Source organism: Salvia hispanica, chromosome 2 (assembly GCF_023119035.1).
Source record: "Salvia hispanica cultivar TCC Black 2014 chromosome 2, UniMelb_Shisp_WGS_1.0, whole genome shotgun sequence".
In the NCBI taxonomy this organism is placed as follows: domain Eukaryota; kingdom Viridiplantae; phylum Streptophyta; class Magnoliopsida; order Lamiales; family Lamiaceae; genus Salvia; species Salvia hispanica.
The window spans coordinates 12,528,037-12,550,630 of NC_062966.1; the positions used below are offsets into that span (position 1 = coordinate 12,528,037).

Here is a 22,594-nt window from a genome sequence, read left to right on the forward strand (position 1 = left end):
CGAACAGAACTGAGGACGACGGTCAGCAGGGGCAGCTCTGAGGAGACGGGCGTGGATGAAATTGAAGGCGATGGGGGTGACTGATGGACTCTATGTCGGTGTTGATGATCAAAGCTACCGTGGCAAACGCTTTTCCGCAACAGAGTGATAAGAATTCCGGCGATCAGCTGGCAAAAGCGAAAGCTGGAGATGTGGGGATCCGGATGAGTTCGTCGATGAAGAGATCGGCTTCGTGTAGCAGCAAAGTGTTTCGTGTTGCAGCAAATTTGGGTAGCATCTTCACCTCTTCTAATGGCTGCCATTATTTTGCAGAGAGGAAACATTTGAGGTGTTTTTGGTCTTTTTAGACAATACTTTACATGCCCATATTTCCACCTCTTCCCCAAATCAGCTACACTGAACGGAAGAAATAAAACAAGGATGGTGGGCCCTCTTGACCCAATTCTTGACCAGTTTTATTTCTTGGCCTAATCAAATATGAGTAACCGAACACATCCTGAGATTTAAAAGCGTTTAAACCGTATGTAAAAATGCATGAAACTCTCCGTAAATAAAGGTAAGAGTAAAAGATTACTGTCACAAAACCAATATTATCCTAACTATAAGTATAAACAATTAATAAGGATAAAAATAAAATATGGAGCACACAAAAGGGGATAATAAACAAAATAACAATAAGACAACACCAACATAGACCATAGTTGGTCATATGATTCATACAGCAACAACATCCTAAAAGCAGAGCACAAACAAATTTCAGTTGGTTGTGTTGTTATATTGATATACTACTCCATAAAAGTATTATGACTCCTTTCCAAACTCGCACAAATAAGAATACATTAAAATTGTAATTTGTAAGTTTAATTCGTTTAATTTCTTGTTTCAACAACTAAATAAGGATTCACACCTCACTCTGCATTCTAGTGAAGCAGAAAATTGTTATAGTAGGGGTTATATATTCTAAATTTTGAATGAGATAATAATTTTCTTATATTTTACTGTATTCTTTTAATAGGGGCTTTTGCACATCATTTTATATAAAATACCAACAAAAATATACTCCCTCCGTCCGATAATAGGAGTCACATTTGGTGTGAGCATAATCATTTTAAGAAATGTAAGGAATAGTGTGTTGACAAAGTTAGTGGAATATGTGGTCCACTTTTATATAATGCAAGTGTAGTCAGTTGGTGAAATATGTGACTTATTTACCATTTATCGTAAAAATGAAATGTGATTCTTATTGTTGGACTGAAATAATAAAATATGACTCTTATTGTGAAATAAAGAGAGTAATATAATACAACTAAAATACTAAAAAAATTAGTTTGGTAGTTACATGTCGGTATGTTTCTTAAATTATAGACAACTACTATTGGCATCCTATGATCTGTTAAGGTTCAAATGCCATTTTATTTAAAATAATAAAATGATTTCTCATTTAACCTACTGACGTGTCTTAGAGCATCCTTAATCCTGTCCCGGATTTGGACCGCAAGTCCCCTCCACGTCATCATTCTCTCAAATTAGGGGTTTCAGGCCACAACTCCATTAACACCGCAGATCACAACTCGGGCCACAACTCAGGCCACAACTATTCATTTCACAACATATTTTAATCGTAAAATAGAATACGTTGAACAATTAAAACCGAGAAAATTCATTGTTCAGTCAGAAAATAGGAAAAGAAAATTACAAATCCTAGAAAAAAAAATTACCAATACTAGAAAAAGAAAATTACCAAACCTAGAAAAAAGAAAATTACAAATCCTAGAAAAAAGAACTACTTTTTCTTCATTTGTGCGTGAAGGTATTCGATCATCTCACGGTGCAATTCGAGCTCGTACTCCGACATTCTCGAGGTATCCCTCGATGTCAACTCCGTCAGCTGGCCCATCCGCAACGTAATACTCATATCCGACATAGAGTCTGATATCTTGTCCAAGGAAGGATTGGGTGGCGGCGGCGGCATAGCGGAGTAGCTCGCAGTTGCCTTCCCCTTTGCTTTCCTCTTTGCCGCCTTTGTGCCCATCGGACGGCTTTCAGTACCAGGAGATGAGAGGAAGAAGTCATCGTCTATCACGTTGAGGTCGATTGGCGGACCTCCTTCGCTCGAAGTGTAGTGTCCGGCGGCGACTTTGGTTCTCTTCGCCGCCGCTTCAGCCCCACCAGTGTACTTCGGGCTCTTCTCGACAAGCTTCCAAACGTCGAAGTACTTGAAGTGCTTCTTTCCGTCAGCGAAGTAATCTGCCTTGGCCTTGTCCACAAGGTCCATCTCGTTGTGCCCGCTCGGCCACATCCGGACTACGTTAGTCCACTTGCCATTCCACTTGTTAATCTCCTTCTGCACCCGACCCCAATGCTTGCGTAGCTTCACGTAGGAACGCTCGAACGAGCCTTCGGGTCGACCAGCGTTGTACTTATCAGCAATCCGCACCCAGAACACTTTGCTGCTTTGCTGGTTGCCGACCACAGCGTCCTCGGAGACGTCGACATAGTTCTTGGCCAGCCACATTGTCTCCTGCGGACTATACTTCTTCGGCCCATCCTCATCGGCAACCTTGCCCTTGCCCTTGCCCCTCCGTTGAGCGGGCTCCATATCACTGATGTCGCACTCATCAGTGCTAACTAGCGATTCCATGTCCATATTGGTAGGCAGCCCGGGACTAGGCGGTGCATCTGGATCGGGTGTCGGCGGCACTTGCCAGTTCTGGGAGTTCACGAAATCGTCCATCTGGCGTTGGTCGCTATTAAACCAATCCATAGAATTGAAAAAGTGTTGAAATGCTAGAGGATTGAGAGTGAGAGTTTGTGTGGAAGAGTATTAAAAATGGAGAACATATAATGTATAAATAGAAAAACAAAAAAAAAATGCAAAAATTAAAATTCGTGGGGACTTGCGGCCCGGCCCGAACGCAATTAACGCCGGGACGGGCCGCATGGGATGCGGCACGGGCACGCATAACGCCGGCCGGGACGTGACTCGGGAGCGGCCCAGGAACATACAATTGAATTTTTATAGCGTGTGGTAGACTGGTAGTGCTCAACATGTAACTCTGAAAACAACTGAATCAACATGTTGCTCTTAGATGGGCTTCTTAGGCCCATTTTATTTGTTCTCGGCTAGAAACACCCAAAATTAGAAAGCCCATTAACAGAAATGATGTCGTTTCATATGGTTAGGTGATCTGTTGAAGAGTATTGCTTTCACCTGAAAACCTCCGATTGCCATTCATCAAGGTTTCCGGATTTCTGATTGCTCAATTTTTTCGTGAAAAAAGTTCACATTTTTTTAGCGGGATGGTCAAATAATTCAGGTCTGCTCACATACATTATTATCTGTCTTTTTATTTGATCATGGTAACTGGTTATTGTTTTAATGGTTGTCTTGGTGTTGAAATTTTAGTGATGAAGGATAAGAATTATGCTACAACATCTCTACTGAAGCGGATTTTGGTCAATTGTTCAGCCCAGGTTTGTTTCTATTGACGTTTTCATGTCTTCAACTCATAAGAAGGATCTTGGTAAATGTTTTTCACTGGATTACCAGTGGGATAGTTAAAATGGAATGGAAGAGGATTATGTAACTGGCTTATGGAGAATGGCCATATTTCAATGTTTGATTGGGAAAATAAGAGGGAAAAATGCGTTCGGGTGATGGACTAAGAATGTTTTGGCTTTTGTGATGCAAATAGGATTTGATTGCTTGGTTTTTTTATTTGTCGGAGTTCCTCGTGGTATGAATTCAAGACTAGGATTTTTCTAAGTATTCGGGGGTGTTCAGTTTGCAAGATTGTATCTAGGGATTAAATATGTAGTGTGTTTGGTTCATGAGATTCTATCCTACAACTCAATCCTAGATGGATAATCATGCGATAATTAGTCATAGCTAAGTATCTAACCCCTCCAACTAAAATAATCTCACAACACAATCCAAGATTATATCTTGGTACTATTTTATCTAGGAAACCGAACACCACCGAAGGTGCCAAATGTTGTCTTCTCATTTTGGGTGTTTTGCTGTCTGTGATGCAAAACACGGTCATCCTTCTTCTTATTACTAGTATGGCACGATTAGATTCTGTAAGAGAGAAGAAGCTAATGGAAAATTATCCAACGCTCTCATTAAGTGAAAATTATGATTAAAATAAAATATAATTCATTCAAAAGAAGTCCCTCTTTCCTTATTGAAAAGTCTTGGCCAAATAACAGTTGCCCACTCTTCCCATTATCTGGTAACTGCTGTCCCCACTATTCTCGGCTTTCGACCTTGAAAACCATTTAATCTTCACTCTGAGTGAATCAATTGCACCAAAACAGCCTTGTCCTCGAGACTAGATCTGAAACTTGAACATTTTGCGTGGATCGATGGAGGCTCATACTCAAGTTAATGGACATGAGTAAGAGAGTTGAACCAAAGATGGCCAAGAATATGAAGGAACGGATGTTGCACCTTGAACCAAGAAAAGAACGTAACCCTAAACTGTTGGCACCCTTAGAAATTTTGGTGGTCATGTCCATTCTTCGGGATTAAGAAAACCCTCAGTAACTGGAGTATGCACAAGTTTTGGATACGAAAAACATTGGAAACCGGAGTATGCACGAGATTCGGTGAAGAAACATTCAGTACGTATTGGTTGGTGGGTAGCAGATAGTGATCAAGCTAGAGATCTCCATTATCTCTTGAGATCATTATTGGTGGGTAGCTGAGAGATCAAGCTATGCTGCATCATGGGTAGGAGCAGAGGTCTGGAGGGAACCACAGAGTTGAACGAGCGCCAGGATGGCCAGGAAGCACACGTTTCAGCTGCCGCTACAAGTGGAATTTAGGGATTTTTTCCCTGTTACCTTGTTATGAGCTGTCAAACTCTCTGGGATGAACCCTCACCACATGTAGTGTCAACATTCGGATGATATTTTTGAATTGAGTCCTATTGTAGGCCTCAGTAGCCTCTATACGAGCGTTTAGCCTCTATACAATTTTTTTTTTTACTTATACATGTCCATTTTCAATAAATGCAAGTTTATATTTATGTGTGGATGACAATTTTCATTTTAGGCCAAACAATATGGTAGCTGTATTTCGGCAAGGGTTCCAGAAGTTGAAAAAGATATGGGTTTAAAAGAATTTATTGTGTTGAAGAATTGCATGCAGAATGCGGTATGTCTAGTTCAAATATCATAGGTTCTTGATGGGAAATGTACCTTGAATTTCTCATTTTCTTTCCTTTTCCTTCTCTAAGCCTGTTAGTTTGACATGTTTCTTATGTGCATATGCTATATTTTGTTTGTGTATCAGCTCCGAGGGAAGATTTGACTTAATATGACATATCAAGCAAGAGATAAAGCCTTTCACTGTCTCAGTAAGTTTACTTCAGTCTATAATATGTGACTTTTTATGTATCTCTATATTCTTATTTATATGACATCCACTTTCCATCTCTCTCTCTCTCTCCCCATCACTTCAGATGTATTTGCTCCGATTTATCTACTAGGGTTACAACCTCAAGTCTTAGCTGCATAATTAAGGGAGTGAACTTACATAACATGACTGGAGACGCATCTTCTTCTGATCTTTCATACTCCAATGGATCTAATGCACTGTCTCATGTTTATATTCAATACCCACCTCTAAGGTGCCATGTTCCTGGATCAAGGAAGTTGTTCTATGATGACGGAAATAAACTGATTTTGTCGCTGACCCCTAACCAGGTAATAACTTAAAGGGATATTGGCATCTAATATCATGAAACTTTCAAAAAGTTGGGTTTTCCCACAAACTTTAAAATTGGCAAATAATATCACGAACTCTACCCCGGGTTTGTTTTACCCACGAATGAAAAAATTCATGTTATTTTAATAGATTGAAGAACAATTTTGGAGGGTGTGCTTCAAGAAAAACTATCTTCAAAGATTGAAAAACTTGAAGCTCTCAAAATTGTTGTCGAGAAATTACGAAAAAAAATCCGTATCATAATATTATTTGTGGGAATTTTTTCATTCGTGGAAAAAAACAAACCCGGGGTAAAGTTCGTGGGAAAAACCCAACTTTTTGAAAGTTTCATGATATTAGATGCCAACATCCCTAACTTAAAAACAGACTCGTGATTCTGCCGGGTTTATATCTGTTGGTTTCAGCTAAATATTATGCATGTGTAGGTATTTTCATGGAAAATTGCTACTTATAATCCTTATGCTGCTCCCTCATTTGATCCAATAAGCGAAGGGTCAGTTCTGTCTATTCGATATTCATTAGATCTCAAGCATTTGGCTATTCAACGATCAAGTCATGAGATCCAATTTTGGAACAAAGAGACTGGAGATACTTTTAGTCACAAGTGTAGGTCTGAGTCAGAAAGCATTCTGGGGTTTTTTTGGACTGATTGTCCGACCTGTGATATTGTTTTTGTGAAAACCAGGTAGCTACTTGAAATCCTTGTCGACCACTGTGAATTTTGAATTGCTGTACCAAAGATCCTGTTAGAAAAAATACAATCCATGAATGCCTGAAAATTACACAGCCGGGGTTTTGTTTCATCTACCTAATCAGAAGTCTCTCTCTTACTCTCTGGATTAGTAGCATGGGGACCTGTTCATATAGTTTACTTTGCTCATACCACCATTACATGCACGGCCTTGCTTCCTGTCATTATTATTAGAAATGTAGCTGTTTTTATTTCAGCTCTGAATTATCATTTCTGTGCTCTCCTACTTCTCTATAAGGGGATGATGTTATGCTTCTTGCTGCAAGAATGCTTGTGAACCTGTATATGTGTCATGGCTGTATTTCAGTTGTTTAAAGCCATATGTGACTGCAGTGGACTGGAGTTGTACACATACGGTACTGAGTCTCGGAATCTCCAGTTGGTTCAGACGAAGAAACTGAGCATTAGCTGGTATAAATACACTCATGAAAGCAGGTTGGTGCTGCTTGCATCAGGAATACAATGCAAAAGTTTCACTGGTTTTCAGGTAGGAGGTCCTCACCTTACATCTGATATTTCTGTTTTCTTACATAGTTTTGCTGTCAGTGATAGTTTTAATTATCAATTTAGTAATTTACTAATGATTGTTTTACTAGTGCAGTTGAGAATATAATATAACTCTGAAGGCATCCCGGGCTATAGACATATTCATACTTTATTTTATGCTTATGGATATTATTAGGAAGTTAATAAGGTATATGTAGAAGATGATACACGGGACGAAGAATGTTATTTCACCTCTTCCAGTCTCAGTTTTGTTTTGTTGAGTTCGTGTTTACAGTTATCCCTTCATCAAACAGCACTACTGGCTTAAAAGTTGCTTTAATAAATCATACGTATCTTTGTTGTGAAAAATGTGCAATTTCTCTATTTAGCTGTCATCTGCGGGAATGATCAGCTTACCTAAGTTCGAGATGGCGATGGCCAAATCTGAGGCAAATAGTAACCCTATTCTTGCTGCTGAAGATGTCCATATTATCACAGTGTATGTTCTTATATTTACCTTACTAGTGGGTGGATGCAAGATTTACAACCTTGTCTTAATATCTTTCCTTGATTTTACAGGTATGGCAGGATTTATTGCCTGCAGTTTGATAGAGTTACTATGCTACTGAACTCATATAGGTTCTATAGAGATGCTGTAGTACAACAGGTAACTATTTTTCCAATTCCCTTCCCACCACCTTCACCAAACCTTTGTGTTTCTTTTATAGTCTACACCTTAACATGAATAACAACAGGTAAGTTGTTATTATATTGGACTTGCTAGTTTAACTTCTTATAGATGTGAAATTATTCAGGTGTGGTAACTTCTGATAGAAGTGTTTGATAGTTTATTGTTGATATTATTTATATTACATATTCAGATGTGGTTTGTCATTGCTTCAAGTCAATTCTTATTTGAATTCTGCAACAATGTTACTCCGTCATATTTCAGGGTTCTCTGCCAGTTTATTCGGAAAGAATTGCTGTGAGTGTGGTTGACAATGTTTTACTAGTTCATCAAGTGGAAGCGAGAGTTGTTATTGTATACGATATATATGCAGATTCCCAAGCACCAATTTCTGCCCCACTTCCACTATTTTTGAGAGGATATTCTAAAGCTAATGTTGCATTTTCTCAAACTGCTAGCAAAACTTCTGGTGCTTCAGAGTCCAAAAATTTGTGTGACACCGAAGAAACTACATATGGAGATCAGTGGAAATTTCTTGTACCTGATCTTGTTCTTGATGTTTCAAATGGGTCTCTGTGGAAAATCAGTTTGGATTTGGAGGTAAGTTTGGTAGCTGAAAGCATCTTGTAGATTGATAGTTTCTGATCTTTCATCTAATTCCATTTATCTTTCATCATTTGCAGGGAATATCAGCTAGTAGCTCAGAGGTTCAACTTATTCTTGAGTTCTTACAAAGAAGGAAACTGGAAGCAGAGAAGGTTAGCATACATCCATTTAAATTCATTTGCAGTCTTTATATACCTCAAGGAAAATATTTTATTGTTGTTTGCATGGACTTCTAACTTAATAATTGGTTATTGAGATTGAAGGAAGAAATTTATGATATCAAAGATATGTTTTGACCAATGGTTTTTGGCTATTGATTTGTTAGTTCGATTGAGGAAGATCAATAGTATTTTTCTGCATGTGTTGCAATACAACCTTCCTTCTACGTATGATCTGCCATTTTGGGTTTTTCCAGGCTAAACAGTTGTCTCTGGCGATTGTCCGTACTATTATTTTGGAAAGGAAGCCAATACCTATGGTTGCCAGGGCTATGGATGTCTTACTTGCAGCATACTCACAAGCAATCAAAACAGGCAGTTATAACAAGAGAAGCAGAACAGAAGAAATTTCATCATCCAATGCTCCTAATACAGCTGTTGGTGAGTCAATCACTGGAATAGATGTGTCTAGAATCATCAACCGAAAACCTGAAAGTGTCCCTGGGAATGATTCTCATAACAAATCTGTTATGGCAACTTCAGAGTCAGATGGTCCATCTATTGAAAAAAAAGAAAGGGGGGACTTGTTGGAGCCTGGTTTATTAGGTAGTGAAGATCTTCCAACTAGACAGTATCAAACTCTTGTACCTGCTAACAACCAGTTAAATTCTAGTGCTTCACAAAGGAACCAATCCATAGTGACTTCCTCAGCTGCAACCTCGCCTGCAGATTTTTACAGCCATGTGTTTTCTCCTATAGAGGAAGAGATGACAGGAGATGGATCTTATTTGACAGCGATCACTATTGAGTTTCTTCGAAGGTATTCTTGGAAAGAACTAGCTCCACAGAGTATATCATCTTTAAGTTATTGTAAAGTTAGAAATTTTCCTGCTTCTTTATAGTTTATACCAGGACACACTGGTTAATCTTGGATGTAACTCCAACGGGATTAACTGGAATCTGGAAGCCAGTTTAAAAGTTCTATTTTGTAATCAAGCCATTCCATTTTTAATGTGAATTGTATATTGGCTCAGCTAGTTGCATGCTTATTTTTTAAATAGCTTCCTTTTCTTAGCTGAGGACTCTGGTCTTTTCTCTTCTTGTTTAGTTGTCTGATTGTTGTCCTTCCTACAAATTGCAGTTGTAGCTTGGAAAAATTGAAGGTGTATCCCAATACCTATGCTTTGTTGGTACAAATCCTTGCTCGGGATGAGCGTTATGCTGAACTTGGATTATTTATCATGAACAAGGTCACATTTTGCTCAGAGTATATTTAGACTGTTACTGAAACCTGCTACTTTGAGAATTATTAAAAAGAAGGTTTACTTGAATATGAAATGATGACTGAAAATGACATGTGGTATGATGCAGATTATTGAGCCTTCCAAAGAAGTAGCATTGCAACTGTTGGACTCTGGGCATCAAAACCAACAAATAAGGAAGCTGGGCCTGGATATCCTCAGACAGTTATCGTTGCATCATGACTATGTTTTACTCCTTGTACAAGATGGTTATTACCTTCAAGCTCTTCGCTATGCACGGAAGAACAAGGTAATATTCTGTGACCCAAAATGTTTACACGAGACTTTGTTTACCAGTAAATACCATCTGATTGGTCACATGTTCGTGAATTTTGTACTTTTTCTGGTAATCTGTTACCTCTACTAAGAAGTGTCTTATATATAAAGAATGGTAAATGTAATAAAAATTCTCAATATTCAGTTTTCATATGAATGATATAGTCTTAAAGATAAAGAACTACATCCCTTATGTTTAAGCTTCTCTTGAGGTCACTGTGAAATATATACATTCCCTGAAAGCGAATGCCTTTTCAGCCTTTGTAATGTGCTAAGTGCATTTGTGTATGGATATAAAGAGTTCCTTTACCTGTATTTCACTTAACCCCTACACTACTTACGTTGATATTAGTGTGAATTGAATCTGAGCCCAAGTCTCGTGTGCCTTTCGTTTTGCTCTTCTTGATAGTTTGGTCTAGTTACAAAATGCATTGTATTTTCTGGTACATCTCTATATGCATTAGGTTAGTCCTTCTGGTGGATTCCCTCAAATATGTTCCTATTGTTTCTTCATCAATTCATATCTGAATCGATGCTTTTCTGTAATGATTTATTCTTTCTTTAGCTGAGAATTTGGACTAAATAAATTTCTTCTTGATGCATAAATTTGTGTCGGTTTCAGGTCAACACTGTCCGGTCCTCTTTGTTTCTGGAAGCAGCATATATTTCTAAAGATCCTCAACATCTAGCTGCAGTTCTCAGGTTCTTTTCTGATTTCATTCCTGGCTTTAAGAGCAGTGCCGACCACAACACATATCATCGCTTTGTTGCTGAGTTGAATTCCTAAGTTGCCGGCCAGGGTTTTATGGAAGACGTCGCCCAAAACTTGACCAACCAATAGAATAGAAGTTCTACACCTACTTTTAGCTTCTTGTTTGTGCATCTCTGTTTTCCATTGATGAAAGCATGTTGGGCAGTAAAGAATCATAGATAAACATGCATCTTTCCCTGGCTATAATATTTTGACTTGTAACTGAATTATGTTCCTAAATTTTAAATGAAAATCTGATCTTCCATATTCCTACTTTTTAGGTATTAGTACTTTTTTTCTCTTCCGTAACGGTTTCTTAAGTTCTTTTGTCTATGATTGGCTATAGTACATGTGGTTGATGCATTCATAGTGTGGTGGGAATTCGAATTCATTATTTCTGGAGTATTTCTTAATATAAACATTTTTTTTGTGTTTGCACGACAAACTCATTACAGTATTTCATAAAAATAATAAGTGGAGTAGTTTTGTAAAGTATGAAATGCCGATTGGATGCACTTTCATAGTCAACAAATTATAACATTAATCATTGGCGTAGAATTTAGTTAATTTTTTTAATACCTCTACTCTAGGCTGTAGTATCTTTGTCTGGATAAATATTGTCGTATTACAAACTCAATTATCATTTGGCATATTATTGCAAGTTCGTATAAAGTAATTGGTTAGGTGGTTTGTTTGGAATATTTAAAAGTTATGGAATACTCACATCAACATCGAGACAGTTCGGTTTGATATTTTTCAGCATGGTCTCTCTCTAAATTTATTTCTTTTTTGTCATTACTTGCCTTTTCTCAGTTCATGGAGTTGGTATTATTTTCATAAATGGATTATCTAACCACGATTTTAATTATTATAAGAGGAAACTGATATAAAAACAACGAAAGTGAATAGGTCCATGCCATGAACGCTTATTGCTCTTTAGTGTAGAGCAATGAAACGTGACTATGCACTGGCACTAACATAGATGAAATTTAGTCAAGTGTTTGATGAAAAAATACCCATATTCCCATTGTAGTAGCTTATATCTGAAGTGGTTATCATGAATAAATATATACTACTACTACTATTATTATTTCAAATTATATAAACTATGACAGGTTGTGATTTGCTGTTGTTAAATCATTTTCTTGACTACTGTCTGTTAGCATTTAGACTTAGGAGTTTCATAAAGCAAAAATTATGGTCCCAGTGATAATTAGAGCACCTAAAACTTATCATTAGCTATCATCTGCCTTAATGGGACAACTTTAGCTGAATTATGCATCTGATCTACCAAATACTCCCTCCCACCACCAACTTATAATTCAGTTATACTAATGGAACATCTGGCTATGATACACAACCCCCATTTATCTCGGGCTCATAGTGATTCGAACTTGGAACTAAGCTGTCATTCATTCCCATTTCACAGTTTATATGTTAGGTTTGCAACCCATATAATAGTTAAGCAAACTAATGCTAATATTGAATTCTTCTTACAAAATCTCTTCCATCAATTCTTTTATTATGATTCATACTTAACAAAAAATAAAATTCAAATTTTACGTGTATAGAAACTCATTTTATGTAATAGTATGAAAAGAATAATTTTATGCGAAAAAGGTACAAAAATAACGTTTAATACTATAAAAATATTGTTTTATGCGTAATTTTTTAATACTACCATTTTAAAAATAAATATTGACCATCCATTATTTTTTCAATTTGGTCTAGTTATTAAAATTTGTCCAATCTATTTATGATAAATTTAATGTGATGGGTTTAAATTTCTATTAATACTTTTCTATATTATTAATTTTGTATTAAAATATGTAAGGTCAATTACAACTATATAACGATTACTTTTCATGGAGGGAGGAAATATATATAATGTGATCCTTATTGCAGATGCCAAAAATTGCGCCCCCATGTAAGATTTACTTTAGATTATATTCTAATATATCTAAGCTGCCCTTTTCATAATTTACTCAGTTGACCATGCAATTATTTTTCATTTTTATTCCACCCAAAAAGGTTATTTTTCTCCCTTTTTATCTTTTCTCTTTACTTTTAGACGCATCAACGCTTTACTATTCTATGTAGAAAATGGCTTCAGGCTTCTTTTCTTCCCCTATTAATTATTTCCCTTTTTCAGTTGAAATAGCAATTTTAGGTGTTCTATGATTTACTATTAGATAAGATAAAAATATAAGCATGAGATAATTTAAAATTAAATTTCGACCAAGGAAAAGCGATTTACTATTAATAAACTTCTAAAATTCCTCTCCCATGACCCATAAACATTGCCTAAAGACACGTTAGTGTAGAAATAAAGTTTTGAAAAAACAACCTTGGATTCTTCATAACCACCCATCTCTTGGTTGATAACTTCTTCTGCCATTAATTTCAGAGATACTATTTGTGTTCCTTAATTTCGCAATTGTTATTTCTATATAAAATCAAGCAAAATTGAACAATATGATTATGTTGTTCTTGAAACTAAACTTCAATTATGGCTATTTTCAACATTCAATTCAACCCCCCTAAAAGAGACTAAGAATCATAGAGCAGATAAAATTTCATAAAGTCCAAGAAATCAAAAATGGAAATTAGAAAGTCCAAGAAATAAAAAAATCACAACCACCGAAAAGCTAATTAAATCCCAAAAAATCCAATGAAGAATGTCGAATAAATGCAAGAAAATACAAGAATTTGTATAATAAAAGAACCCAAATCATAGATCAAAGCATTGAAACCACCAAACAAAGTAGAGCTAATAAATAGTGTATTCATTTGTATTGAACTAATTAGTAAAGCTCATAAATCTTGTAATTAATTTGTATTGAACTAATTTAATTTCAAAAGAAAAATAATGTTTGCTCTTTAAATCGCAATTAGTGTAATTTAAATACCCATTTTACAACTTATGCATAAATACATGGGTATAGGTATAAATACATTTGTAGACACAACTGGCACGGCATTTTGGGTCACGAAGTGTAGTGGTGTGCCCTCATTCTGTCTCTCCTTTCTCGGTAAAACTCAAAAACACACACTCTCTCTCCGACCTTGTTTTTTCCAGTTTTTTATAATCTGCATATGAACTCTCTTCTCCAAATTAATAAAAAAATTATTAATTGACCAAATTGAGTACAGAAGTTCAACTGCTTCACCACTAGCATCCTGCCTTTAACCAAAGAGCATCGCTTCCAAGGCAAGCATTAAATCAAAATTTATCAATAAGCTTTCTATTTTCCGTTTATTTTTTCGGTGGTTTTCTCTCTCACGCGCGCACGCACACGGAGGGGAAGAGAGAGAGAGATGTGAAATATTCTTTATTGTTGATAACGATAATGATGATGCTTCCTTAGAACTCACCTGATCTTTTGAAAAGATCTGGATATTTATTTAATTTTCTCTCGATTTGGATATTCTGCATTCGAGTATAAATTGACATCTGTTTTCTGTTTAATTGTACGAATGTCTTGTGCTGAGCTGAAGAGGAGTTACTGATTTTATTAGGTATTCTGAAATTTCTCTTCAGCTGAGCTGCATTGTGCGTTCTGGCTTTGAATAATTTTATTCGTTGAATTTTGGGGAAACTTTCTTCTGTTTATTTCTGCTTTTACGTTGCTCTTGTTCAAAGCCTTTACGAATCGGTGCGTTGATTTGATTCGGTTGTTTTCATTTTAAAGGTAAAGAAATGGCTTATAGACAAGGATTGACACTGAAAAAACCTAGTCAAAGAGCTACAGCCAATAACAATTCTTCCGCGTCGTCGACGACGTCATCATCTCGCCAGTTTCCGGAGCCTTCCATAGACTGCCTGAGTTCGCCGGCATCGTCATCTGCACGAAGTAAACCTCAGTATACATACTCTGAAAGTGTTTTGGATGTTGAGAGGTCTAAAGAGAATGTTACAGTCACAGTGCGGTTTCGACCACTCAGGTATATTAATGAAAGCTATGTTTGCGAAATTGAAGACATCAGCTTTGGCTTTAGTATGATCCCATGGTGAATTTCTGAGTTTCTACTTGTGTAGTCCGAGGGAAATCCGACAAGGAGAGGAGATTGCGTGGTATGCAGATGGGGAAACTATTGTGAGGAACGAGCATAATCCATCAATTGCTTACGCATATGGTAATATCTAGAGTTGAATTATTGCACTGATTCTATATTCATTACACAATTCCGGACTAAGTTTTCTTCTTTTTGGAGGTGGAGAATAGTTTTGTTAGGATATCTCATGAACTCTAGTATATTAGTAGTAATATTTTTTTTGTCCTCAACAAGTCTGATTATACATTAAACTTCAACCACTGATAATCTGTGAAGCATCTGTTTCTTACCCCCTAAAGTCTGAACAGACATTAAATTTCTTCTGTTTCACTATGTATAATGATTTCCAGATCGAGTATTTGGTCCAACCACCACAACGAGGCATGTATATGATGTTGCTGCACAGCATGTTGTTAATGGTGCAATGGAAGGAATCAACGGTATGTTTTTGTCTGGTTGATATCTTTTAGTTTTTAGTTACATGATCTTCTGTTTGCTTTGACTTGGATAGGACCTTCTTGTTTAAAACTTGCAACTAAATTATTCATCATAAGGAAGATGCTGACCTTAAAAGAAGTGATCCGGCATGTAAGGACAATAGAACTTGAAAATATAGTGTTTTATTGGTGGTTGTTTATTTATTGCTGAGGGTTTATACTTGCTTGACTAAATTTATGAGGATACAACTGTAACCATGACACATAGTAATTTATTTACATGCTAAAATGTCCTTACTTACTCTTTACATAGTAAAAGAATAGTTATTATCTTTCATGAGAAAGATAACAGTAGACTTTTTTGTTGTTTCCTATACTGACCCGATCTTCTTAATGGTAGCCATTTCATCTTTTTCATTTTCTTCAATTACAGGTACTATGTTTGCTTATGGGGTCACTAGCAGTGGAAAGACTCATACCATGCATGTAAGGAAATTTCTTCTGGCTTGCATTAAGTTTGTCTACAGTTTAACTTGTTAAAGTTAGAAAGTTCTATTTGATTTTTCTTGGTACCTTCTAGTTATTCCTGTGCTTCCTAAATTGATGGTACTATTAGGTTACATGTCTTCATAATGAAATTCATAAACCAGATTTTCAATATTAATAATCAAGCACAAGGCTGGCTAGAAGTGAATTCAACTTGATATCCAGCCATATTACTTCCTCACACATCCGTTTTCACATGTATGTAACATCTTTACATAGTAGCCACATGGAAGTGTAAAGGGTTTGTGTTAGATGTATGGCCTATGTTAATTAATGTGTCTTGATAGTAAGCTTAATGTTTCTCATATTGCATACTTGGCCGTATCACATTTGCATCAGGTGCTCTCATGTGAAAACCTCACCATCTCTTTGCTGCACTTACATCAGAAACTAAGAATTAGATAATGTTATTCTATAGGGTGATCAAAGGTCTCCTGGTATCATCCCTTTGGCTGTAAAAGACGCTTTCAGCATTATTCAAGAGGTATCAAAACTTACTTGGTGGTATTGCTTTCTTCTGTATTATGTTCCGATGTTATTGGTTGCATTGTCTTGTGACATCCGCAGACTCCAACTCGGGAATTTCTCCTTCGTGTTTCATATTTGGAAATCTACAATGAGGTATGATTCTAATCAATCTTCAGCTTCCTGGATTCATGAACACTGTTTGCTGTACCTAATCTTACCACTATCATGCAAGTGTTTGTTTTGAAGCAAATATCTAGAATAAAATGGTCTGGTATAAGATGTCAGAAAAATATCTAGGATCCACCGTTTTCAGCCAACAATTACACTTATGGGTTCAATAGTCTCCTTTGAACACACCTTGTTATCCTTCTAAAACTTTGCCGTATGTGCAGCCTATGGCTTCCCAATCTTCCCTGTTATTTCAACTAAATCAGTTATAAGAAACAATTTTATCATTTCCTTTGTTTCTTGGCTTCTATCAACCCTAAGATGTGTGTGACCATGTGAGTTTGTTGGGCTCTCAAGAAAGCTTTGCTACTGGCTTTTGTCCATACTGTAAGTAGTAATACTGGAACTTGTGTGCCCCTGATGCGGTGATGCCTAGCATTTTCTATCATACTTTTCTCTTTTCTATTGCAAGTAGATACTTTTGGTACAGTGGTACTATTGTGTGTGTGTGTGTGTATGTGTGTGATTTATATTTCTTTAGTTTCCATTTAAAACTAGTCCACTTCCTTAGGGTTCTGTTTAATGCCTTTATATTATTAGGTTGTTAATGATTTGCTGAACCCTGCGGGACAAAATTTGAGAATTAGAGAAGATGCACAGGTAATATTTCACTCATTTTAAATTGGGAGATCTCCTTTAGTATATTTGACGAATTATGTTCTGTGATTTGTGAATTCATTTTCTGATATAATAAGCTCGTGACTTATTTTACTTCAAGTTATCTACTTCTCCTTTTAGAAGAACCAAATTGGAAATGAATCTGAACTTGACCACCAAGTTCACTATTCAGTCTCAATAGTTTATCCAAAGACCAATAACCCTATTATGACAAGGACATATCTGAATTTATGATTTCATGTCAGTAACAATTCATGATTTCTGTCTACTGATATTTTACTAATTTCTAGAAAATTTGCCCGATTGGTTGTAGGGAACCTTTGTTGAAGGAGTTAAGGATGAAGTTATATTATCCCCAGCACATGCTCTATCCCTTATTGCAGCAGGAGAAGGTAACACTTGGCATCTTTGATGTGGCATAGCGCATGCTCTATTTAACGAATCTCTTCTTTCACATGTAGGTTCCCTGGTTATTAATTTATGCTAAGGGATGCAAGGTTCTTTTGTTTTGTGTGCCATACTATTTTAACTGAAGACCAACATCCTGTTTGGTCACTTCCATTTTCAAATGCTTCAATATAAGATAAAAAAATTTTAGCACCTCATAATGGACTGAGGGCTGGATTCACTTTATTGTATTTCTTAGTTTGTCATGATACCCTAGGCCTTCTCTATCTGTGGTTATGCTGAAGTTAGCTATATTATGATTGCTAATGATAAAAGATTCATGTTTCAATCTGGTGGAATTATGAAGTAAGTAACATTTTAATTTATGTCAAAAAGTTGTGTTTCTTGTTCCATTCTGCAGAGCACAGACATGTGGGTTCAACAAATTTCAATTTGCAAAGCAGTAGAAGTCATACAATCTTCACACTGGTATTCAGTTATTTGCTAAGCTTAAATTTCTTAAATGCAAATTTTAGTGGTCTTTTCCTCTCATCCGTTCCATGATTCTACTGGCAGTATGATAAAATTGTTTGCTTTGCAGACTATAGAAAGTAGCCCTTGTGGTGAATACTCAGAAGGCGAGGCTGTTACCTTGTCACAATTGGTATTTGTTTTTCCTTCATCTACTTCCCTAAAAAGATTGTACGAAGATTTTACTGAACTGTTCTGTCCTTATGGTATTAATTGTTTCAGTAACTCTTCCTTTCTAAATTATATTGGCAGAACCTGATTGATTTAGCTGGTTCTGAGAGCTCAAAGGCCGAAACAACAGGCTTGCGTAGAAAAGAGGGTTCATACATCAACAAGAGCTTGTTAACTCTTGGAACTGTAAGTCCTAGATCTTTGAGATTATTCTTTTATATTGTCCCTAGACAAACTTATCATTCTCGTGCACACACTATTCCTGACACCAACCGGTACACACTCCTTGACACAAATGGGATGAAGATACACATGCTTAAATCTGGTGGCCGGTGTTTTTGCATTGCCAATCATTTTAACCTTTTGTAGATTTAATCCTTTGTGATTTGTTTGTGTAATCAAAATATAATGTTTGTTCGTGATGATGCAATCTGTGGCTGCAATAGGTTATCTCAAAATTAACGGATGGGAAATCAATGCATGTCCCTTATAGAGACTCCAAATTGACGAGGCTTCTCCAGTCCTCACTCAGTGGCCAAGGACGTGTATCTGTAAGAGTTCAAGCCTGTATATCTGTTGTAAATTGATATCTGTTTTGTCTATCTTAATGATTCTAGCAAAGTAGCAATAGATGTCTTGTTGTTCTAATTTGAAGGGTGTAATCTTCTGGACTGCAAAGATTTAGCTAAATTAATCTGGCGACCACTTTTAATTGGTTCTGTCAGAAGAAAAAAAATAGTCTCATCTTACACATGTTCGATTCAGCTGATTTGCAATATTACTCCCTCGTCAAGCAATTCTGAGGAGACACATAACACATTGAAGTTTGCGCATCGAGCAAAACATATTGAAATTCAAGCAGCGCAAAACAAGGTATGTTCAGTATAGATATCACATTGTAACACCTTTTTAAAATTGTCCCATTGAAGCAATCCTGTGATCGTGCAGATAATCGATGAGAAATCATTAATTAAGAAGTACCAATACGAAATCCGCTGTTTGAAGGAAGAACTGGAACAACTGAAAAGAGGCATAATCACAGTTCCACAAATAAAAGACAGTGCAGAAGGTGATATTATGCTTCTGAAACAAAAGGTGATTCTCTATGCCCAAGGTTGATCAGGAATAATCTTAGTTTTACAGAATATTTTTGTTATATCGACTGATGGCTACATGTTATGGTGGTTTGGCCCCTACAGCTAGAAGATGGTCAAGTGCGATTGCAGTCAAGACTGGAACAAGAAGAAGAAGCTAAAGCTGCATTAATGAGCAGAATACAAAGGCTGACTAAATTGATTCTTGTATCTACCAAAACTTCCCAATCACCTAAATTTTCTCAACGATCAGGACCAAGAAGAAGACATTCCTTTGGAGAAGAAGAGGTTTTATGTACCTTCCGCATTCCTTTCTTTCCATCATCTGGGAATGTGGGTGGGTGATTAGAACTTATGTCATTCCATGATAAAGTGTTCCTTTGTTTTGATGTTACAGCTGGCTTATCTTCCACACAGACGACGTGATCTTGTCCTGGATGATGAAAGTGTGGATACGTATGTTCCTCTTGATAGTAGTGCCGAGACTGTGGATGAAAAATTGAGAGAAGAGAAAAGGACCAAGAAGACTGGATTGCTTAGTTGGTTAAAACCTCGGGTGTGTGAGATACCATTTACTTATAAGAAATGTTGCTTTTTGACTGAGTCACTGACCTTGCTTTGTACATGGATCACTACTCACTAGAAACGTGATAGTGGCATAGGAGCCTTGGCAAGCTCTAGCGACAAGTCAAGTGGCGTCAAGTCAACAAGTAGTCCTTCAACACCTCAAGCTGATAGCACAAATAGTCACATGGAAGCCAGACATTCACATTCTTTACCCTCAGATAACACTCCTGTTGATCAAATATCTGATATGAAGCATACTGAAGAAGTGTTTGAACCTGATGATACATATCTGGGGCAAGAGACTTCACTGGTATGCCATAAAGAACTGCTGTTTGTTCTCTGTGAACTCTGCTTATTTAATTCTAATGACAGTTTAAAACAGCTCATATCTCTGATATTGTGCGGTCAACTTGCAATCCTCTTCATTTGTTTTATAATTTTATATGTGGTGCGACATTGATCAACTTTTGGATTGCCTTCTTTTCCATTGTATACTTCTTATCAGGGCATTGTGAAGACTATGGATGAAATTGACTTACTGAGTGAGCAGCAAAAAATTTTGTCGGGTGAAGTGGGACTGCACATGAGTGCCTTAAAACGATTGTCAGAGGAGGCTGCTCAAAATCCTAAGAATGAACATCTCCATGTAACTTTCTTGAACCTGTATTATTATGTTTAAAATTCACTTTGGACATCCATCCTAGAGTATATCTGGTATATTTTCTATTTCAGGCGGAGATAAGAAATTTAAAAGAAGAATTTCACCAAAAAAGCAATCAGATTGCTTCACTGCAGCAGCAAATTGACTCCGTCATTCCTTATGCTGGACAGGACAAACTGGAGGAATCGCTGGTATTTTAAGATTTTATCAATTTTAGACACTTCTGTAGTACTTTAACTCATGTGTGTATAGTAACTATTATTTCACAATTCACACTGCAGTCGGTAGCTGATGTGGTGACGCAGTTAAATGAGAAGGCACTTGAACTTGAGGTAATTAATTGTATATGTGAGCTCTAACTATCTGCAACACTGCTGAAAATAGTTAGCTTGTCATAATACAAACTAAACGAAGTCAAATCTCCTCTTTATGGGAATATTACAGCATTTATTAATTTATTTGGATAGGAGTGGTCTGGTCCCTATTTCTCAAAGTCTTTGACTGTAGTAATTATAAGGAAGCTGGATTTGCCCTGTCGATTTAATCGAAACACTCACTATGTTAATCATTTTATGATGTTTTCACCAAAATTTATGCACATCAACTTGTTTCCAGGTCAAAACTGCAGACAATCGGGTTATCCAAGATCAACTGAACCATAAGGTGCTAAACTGGTCCATCATATTTAGAAGACAGTCTTACATCATTTGATTGAAATGTGAGAGATATTTTTCTTTCCTTTTTCGTTTTAATCAGATTGCTGAGTGTGAAGAGTTGAAAGAGACTATTGTCTCATTGAGAGAACAGCTATCCGATGTCGTTGAACAGAGAAACTTAATCCCATTGACCGGTCCTTTGCAAGGCTTTTCTGAAAGCGGAAACCTGCATATGGGATATCAAATTGGTAGAGAAAATTCAGTGCCGAGGGATTCAAATGGCACGTTGGTTCTACAAGCTCAGGTTCCAATCTTTCTTTTCCCTTCCGGCCTTCCCTGAACTATCAATTAATATAATATAAGATACTCCATACTAATCTTGTGCTATTCTTTCACATCTCTTAGGCAAGTAGGATTGAAGAACTAGAAAATAAATTAGCTGAACTGACAGCGTCAAGGGAAGATCTAGAACAACGGAACCAGAAACTTGCAGAGGAGAGTTCATATGCAAAGGGATTAGCATCAGCTGCAGCAGTAGAGCTGAAGGCGCTTTCTGAAGAAGTTGCCAAGCTCATGAACCACAATGGAAGATTAGCGGCCGAGCTGGAAGCACAAAAGAAGGTACCAGCTCAGAGACGTACTGCCATTCCCAACAGGAACGGCCGGAAGGATGGTTTTAGCAAAAAACCTGATCCAGCTGTCTTAGCCTTGGAGATGAAGAAAGAATTGACTGTTAGTCGCGAAAGAGAGCATTCGTTGGAAGCTGTACTAGCAGAAAAAGATCAACACGAAGTTGAATTACAGAGGAAAGTTGAAGAATCCAAACAGAGAGAAGCCTACCTAGAGAACGAACTTGCAAACATGTGGATACTTGTGGCCAAGCTAAAGAAATCTCAAGGAGCCGAGAATGATGAATCGTCAAGGGAGAGCCTGAAGATTGATGACTCGTGAGAGTGAGATTGAGTTCGAACAAAATGATTTCAGTAGTTAGGCTTTGTAAGTGGTAGTAGGAGACGGCGAGTTTTTGGTTGTGTAGTGCTTAGGTAGTTTGCTTTCTGGGCAATGTGAGGAGCCCCTTTTTTATCAAGTGTATCTTGCCTGGCTTGGTTTGTTGTGTTCTTGGCTTGAATGGTGATTGTAAAAAGGTTGACACAGTTTCTAATGCTAATTTGTGGTGTACAATATGTAGCATCAGTTATTTCGGTCTTCAAATCCGATATCATACTAATGTTATAGGTTTATGCACAAATAAATTAAATAGTTACTTATCAAGTATGTTTAAGGTTAAATGGAGTAGCATTGTGGACCACTTTCTTGCATCTTCCATGTTGTTTCAATGCTGGGAAGAGATCTAACAATGAAGTGGCGTTGGCATTCAGGTAACGAGGGTTTCATCATGGTGATCGGTAAGATACGGCAATAT

At 36.8% G+C, this 22,594-nt stretch overlaps 3 protein-coding genes across 8 annotated transcripts; 2 read left to right on the plus strand and 1 right to left on the minus strand.

Annotated features, from left to right (window-relative positions):
• Positions 1 to 1,783: 1,783 nt before the first annotated feature.
• On the minus strand, positions 1,784 to 2,734 carry LOC125206301. The gene has a single exon (XM_048105574.1). It carries the CDS (start codon positions 2,732 to 2,734, stop codon positions 1,784 to 1,786), a length of 951 nt encoding a protein of 316 aa, XP_047961531.1.
• A 449-nt stretch (positions 2,735 to 3,183) lies between these two features.
• On the plus strand, positions 3,184 to 11,018 carry LOC125205921 (regulator of MON1-CCZ1 complex). Of its 4 annotated transcripts, XM_048105134.1 has the most exons (17): positions 3,184 to 3,317; positions 3,407 to 3,474; positions 5,060 to 5,161; positions 5,300 to 5,363; positions 5,469 to 5,712; positions 6,160 to 6,419; positions 6,819 to 6,972; positions 7,361 to 7,470; positions 7,551 to 7,638; positions 7,924 to 8,259; positions 8,343 to 8,417; positions 8,681 to 8,864; positions 8,967 to 9,029; positions 9,153 to 9,243; positions 9,565 to 9,673; positions 9,795 to 9,974; positions 10,623 to 11,018. In XM_048105134.1, the coding sequence occupies exons 5-17, from the start codon at positions 5,548 to 5,550 to the stop codon at positions 10,785 to 10,787; spliced, it is 1,980 nt and encodes a 659-aa protein (XP_047961091.1). In that variant the 5' UTR covers positions 3,184 to 3,317; positions 3,407 to 3,474; positions 5,060 to 5,161; positions 5,300 to 5,363; positions 5,469 to 5,547; the 3' UTR covers positions 10,788 to 11,018. The 4 variants fall into 4 exon arrangements, with proteins under 4 accessions (XP_047961091.1, XP_047961090.1, XP_047961089.1 ...); XM_048105133.1 differs by having other exon boundaries at positions 8,681 to 9,029; XM_048105132.1 differs by having other exon boundaries at positions 8,967 to 9,243.
• A 2,749-nt stretch (positions 11,019 to 13,767) lies between these two features.
• LOC125205367 (kinesin-like protein KIN-7K, chloroplastic) lies at positions 13,768 to 22,353 on the plus strand. 3 transcript variants are annotated; one of them, XM_048104253.1, is made up of 24 exons: positions 13,768 to 13,783; positions 14,444 to 14,696; positions 14,791 to 14,888; positions 15,158 to 15,247; positions 15,678 to 15,730; positions 16,209 to 16,274; positions 16,358 to 16,411; positions 17,027 to 17,086; positions 17,418 to 17,496; positions 17,913 to 17,980; positions 18,093 to 18,155; positions 18,275 to 18,379; positions 18,640 to 18,744; positions 18,959 to 19,066; positions 19,142 to 19,288; positions 19,393 to 19,575; positions 19,685 to 19,843; positions 19,931 to 20,164; positions 20,360 to 20,500; positions 20,587 to 20,706; positions 20,797 to 20,847; positions 21,131 to 21,178; positions 21,272 to 21,475; positions 21,577 to 22,353. In XM_048104253.1, exons 2-24 carry the CDS (start codon positions 14,452 to 14,454, stop codon positions 22,120 to 22,122), a joined length of 3,027 nt encoding a protein of 1,008 aa, XP_047960210.1. In that variant the 5' UTR covers positions 13,768 to 13,783; positions 14,444 to 14,451; the 3' UTR covers positions 22,123 to 22,353. The 3 variants fall into 3 exon arrangements, with proteins under 3 accessions (XP_047960210.1, XP_047960209.1, XP_047960208.1); XM_048104252.1 differs by lacking the exon at positions 13,768 to 13,783 and adding an exon at positions 13,797 to 13,962; XM_048104251.1 differs by lacking the exon at positions 13,768 to 13,783 and adding an exon at positions 14,013 to 14,270.
• The last annotated feature ends 241 nt before the right edge of the window (positions 22,354 to 22,594 follow it).

Coding starts and splice junctions, on each gene's coding strand:
- LOC125205921 (XM_048105131.1), top strand. CDS start 5,548: ATGACTGGAGACGCATCTTCTTCTGATCTTTCATACTCCAATGGATCT. Junction 5,713..6,159: donor TGTCGCTGACCCCTAACCAG/GTAATAACTTAA, acceptor ATGCATGTGTAG/GTATTTTCATGGAAAATTGC. Junction 9,975..10,622: donor GCTATGCACGGAAGAACAAG/GTAATATTCTGT, acceptor TGTCGGTTTCAG/GTCAACACTGTCCGGTCCTC.
- LOC125206301 (XM_048105574.1), bottom strand. CDS start 2,734: ATGGACGATTTCGTGAACTCCCAGAACTGGCAAGTGCCGCCGACACCC.
- LOC125205367 (XM_048104253.1), top strand. CDS start 14,452: ATGGCTTATAGACAAGGATTGACACTGAAAAAACCTAGTCAAAGAGCT. Junction 19,844..19,930: donor TTAGTTGGTTAAAACCTCGG/GTGTGTGAGATA, acceptor ACTACTCACTAG/AAACGTGATAGTGGCATAGG. Junction 21,179..21,271: donor AAGATCAACTGAACCATAAG/GTGCTAAACTGG, acceptor CGTTTTAATCAG/ATTGCTGAGTGTGAAGAGTT.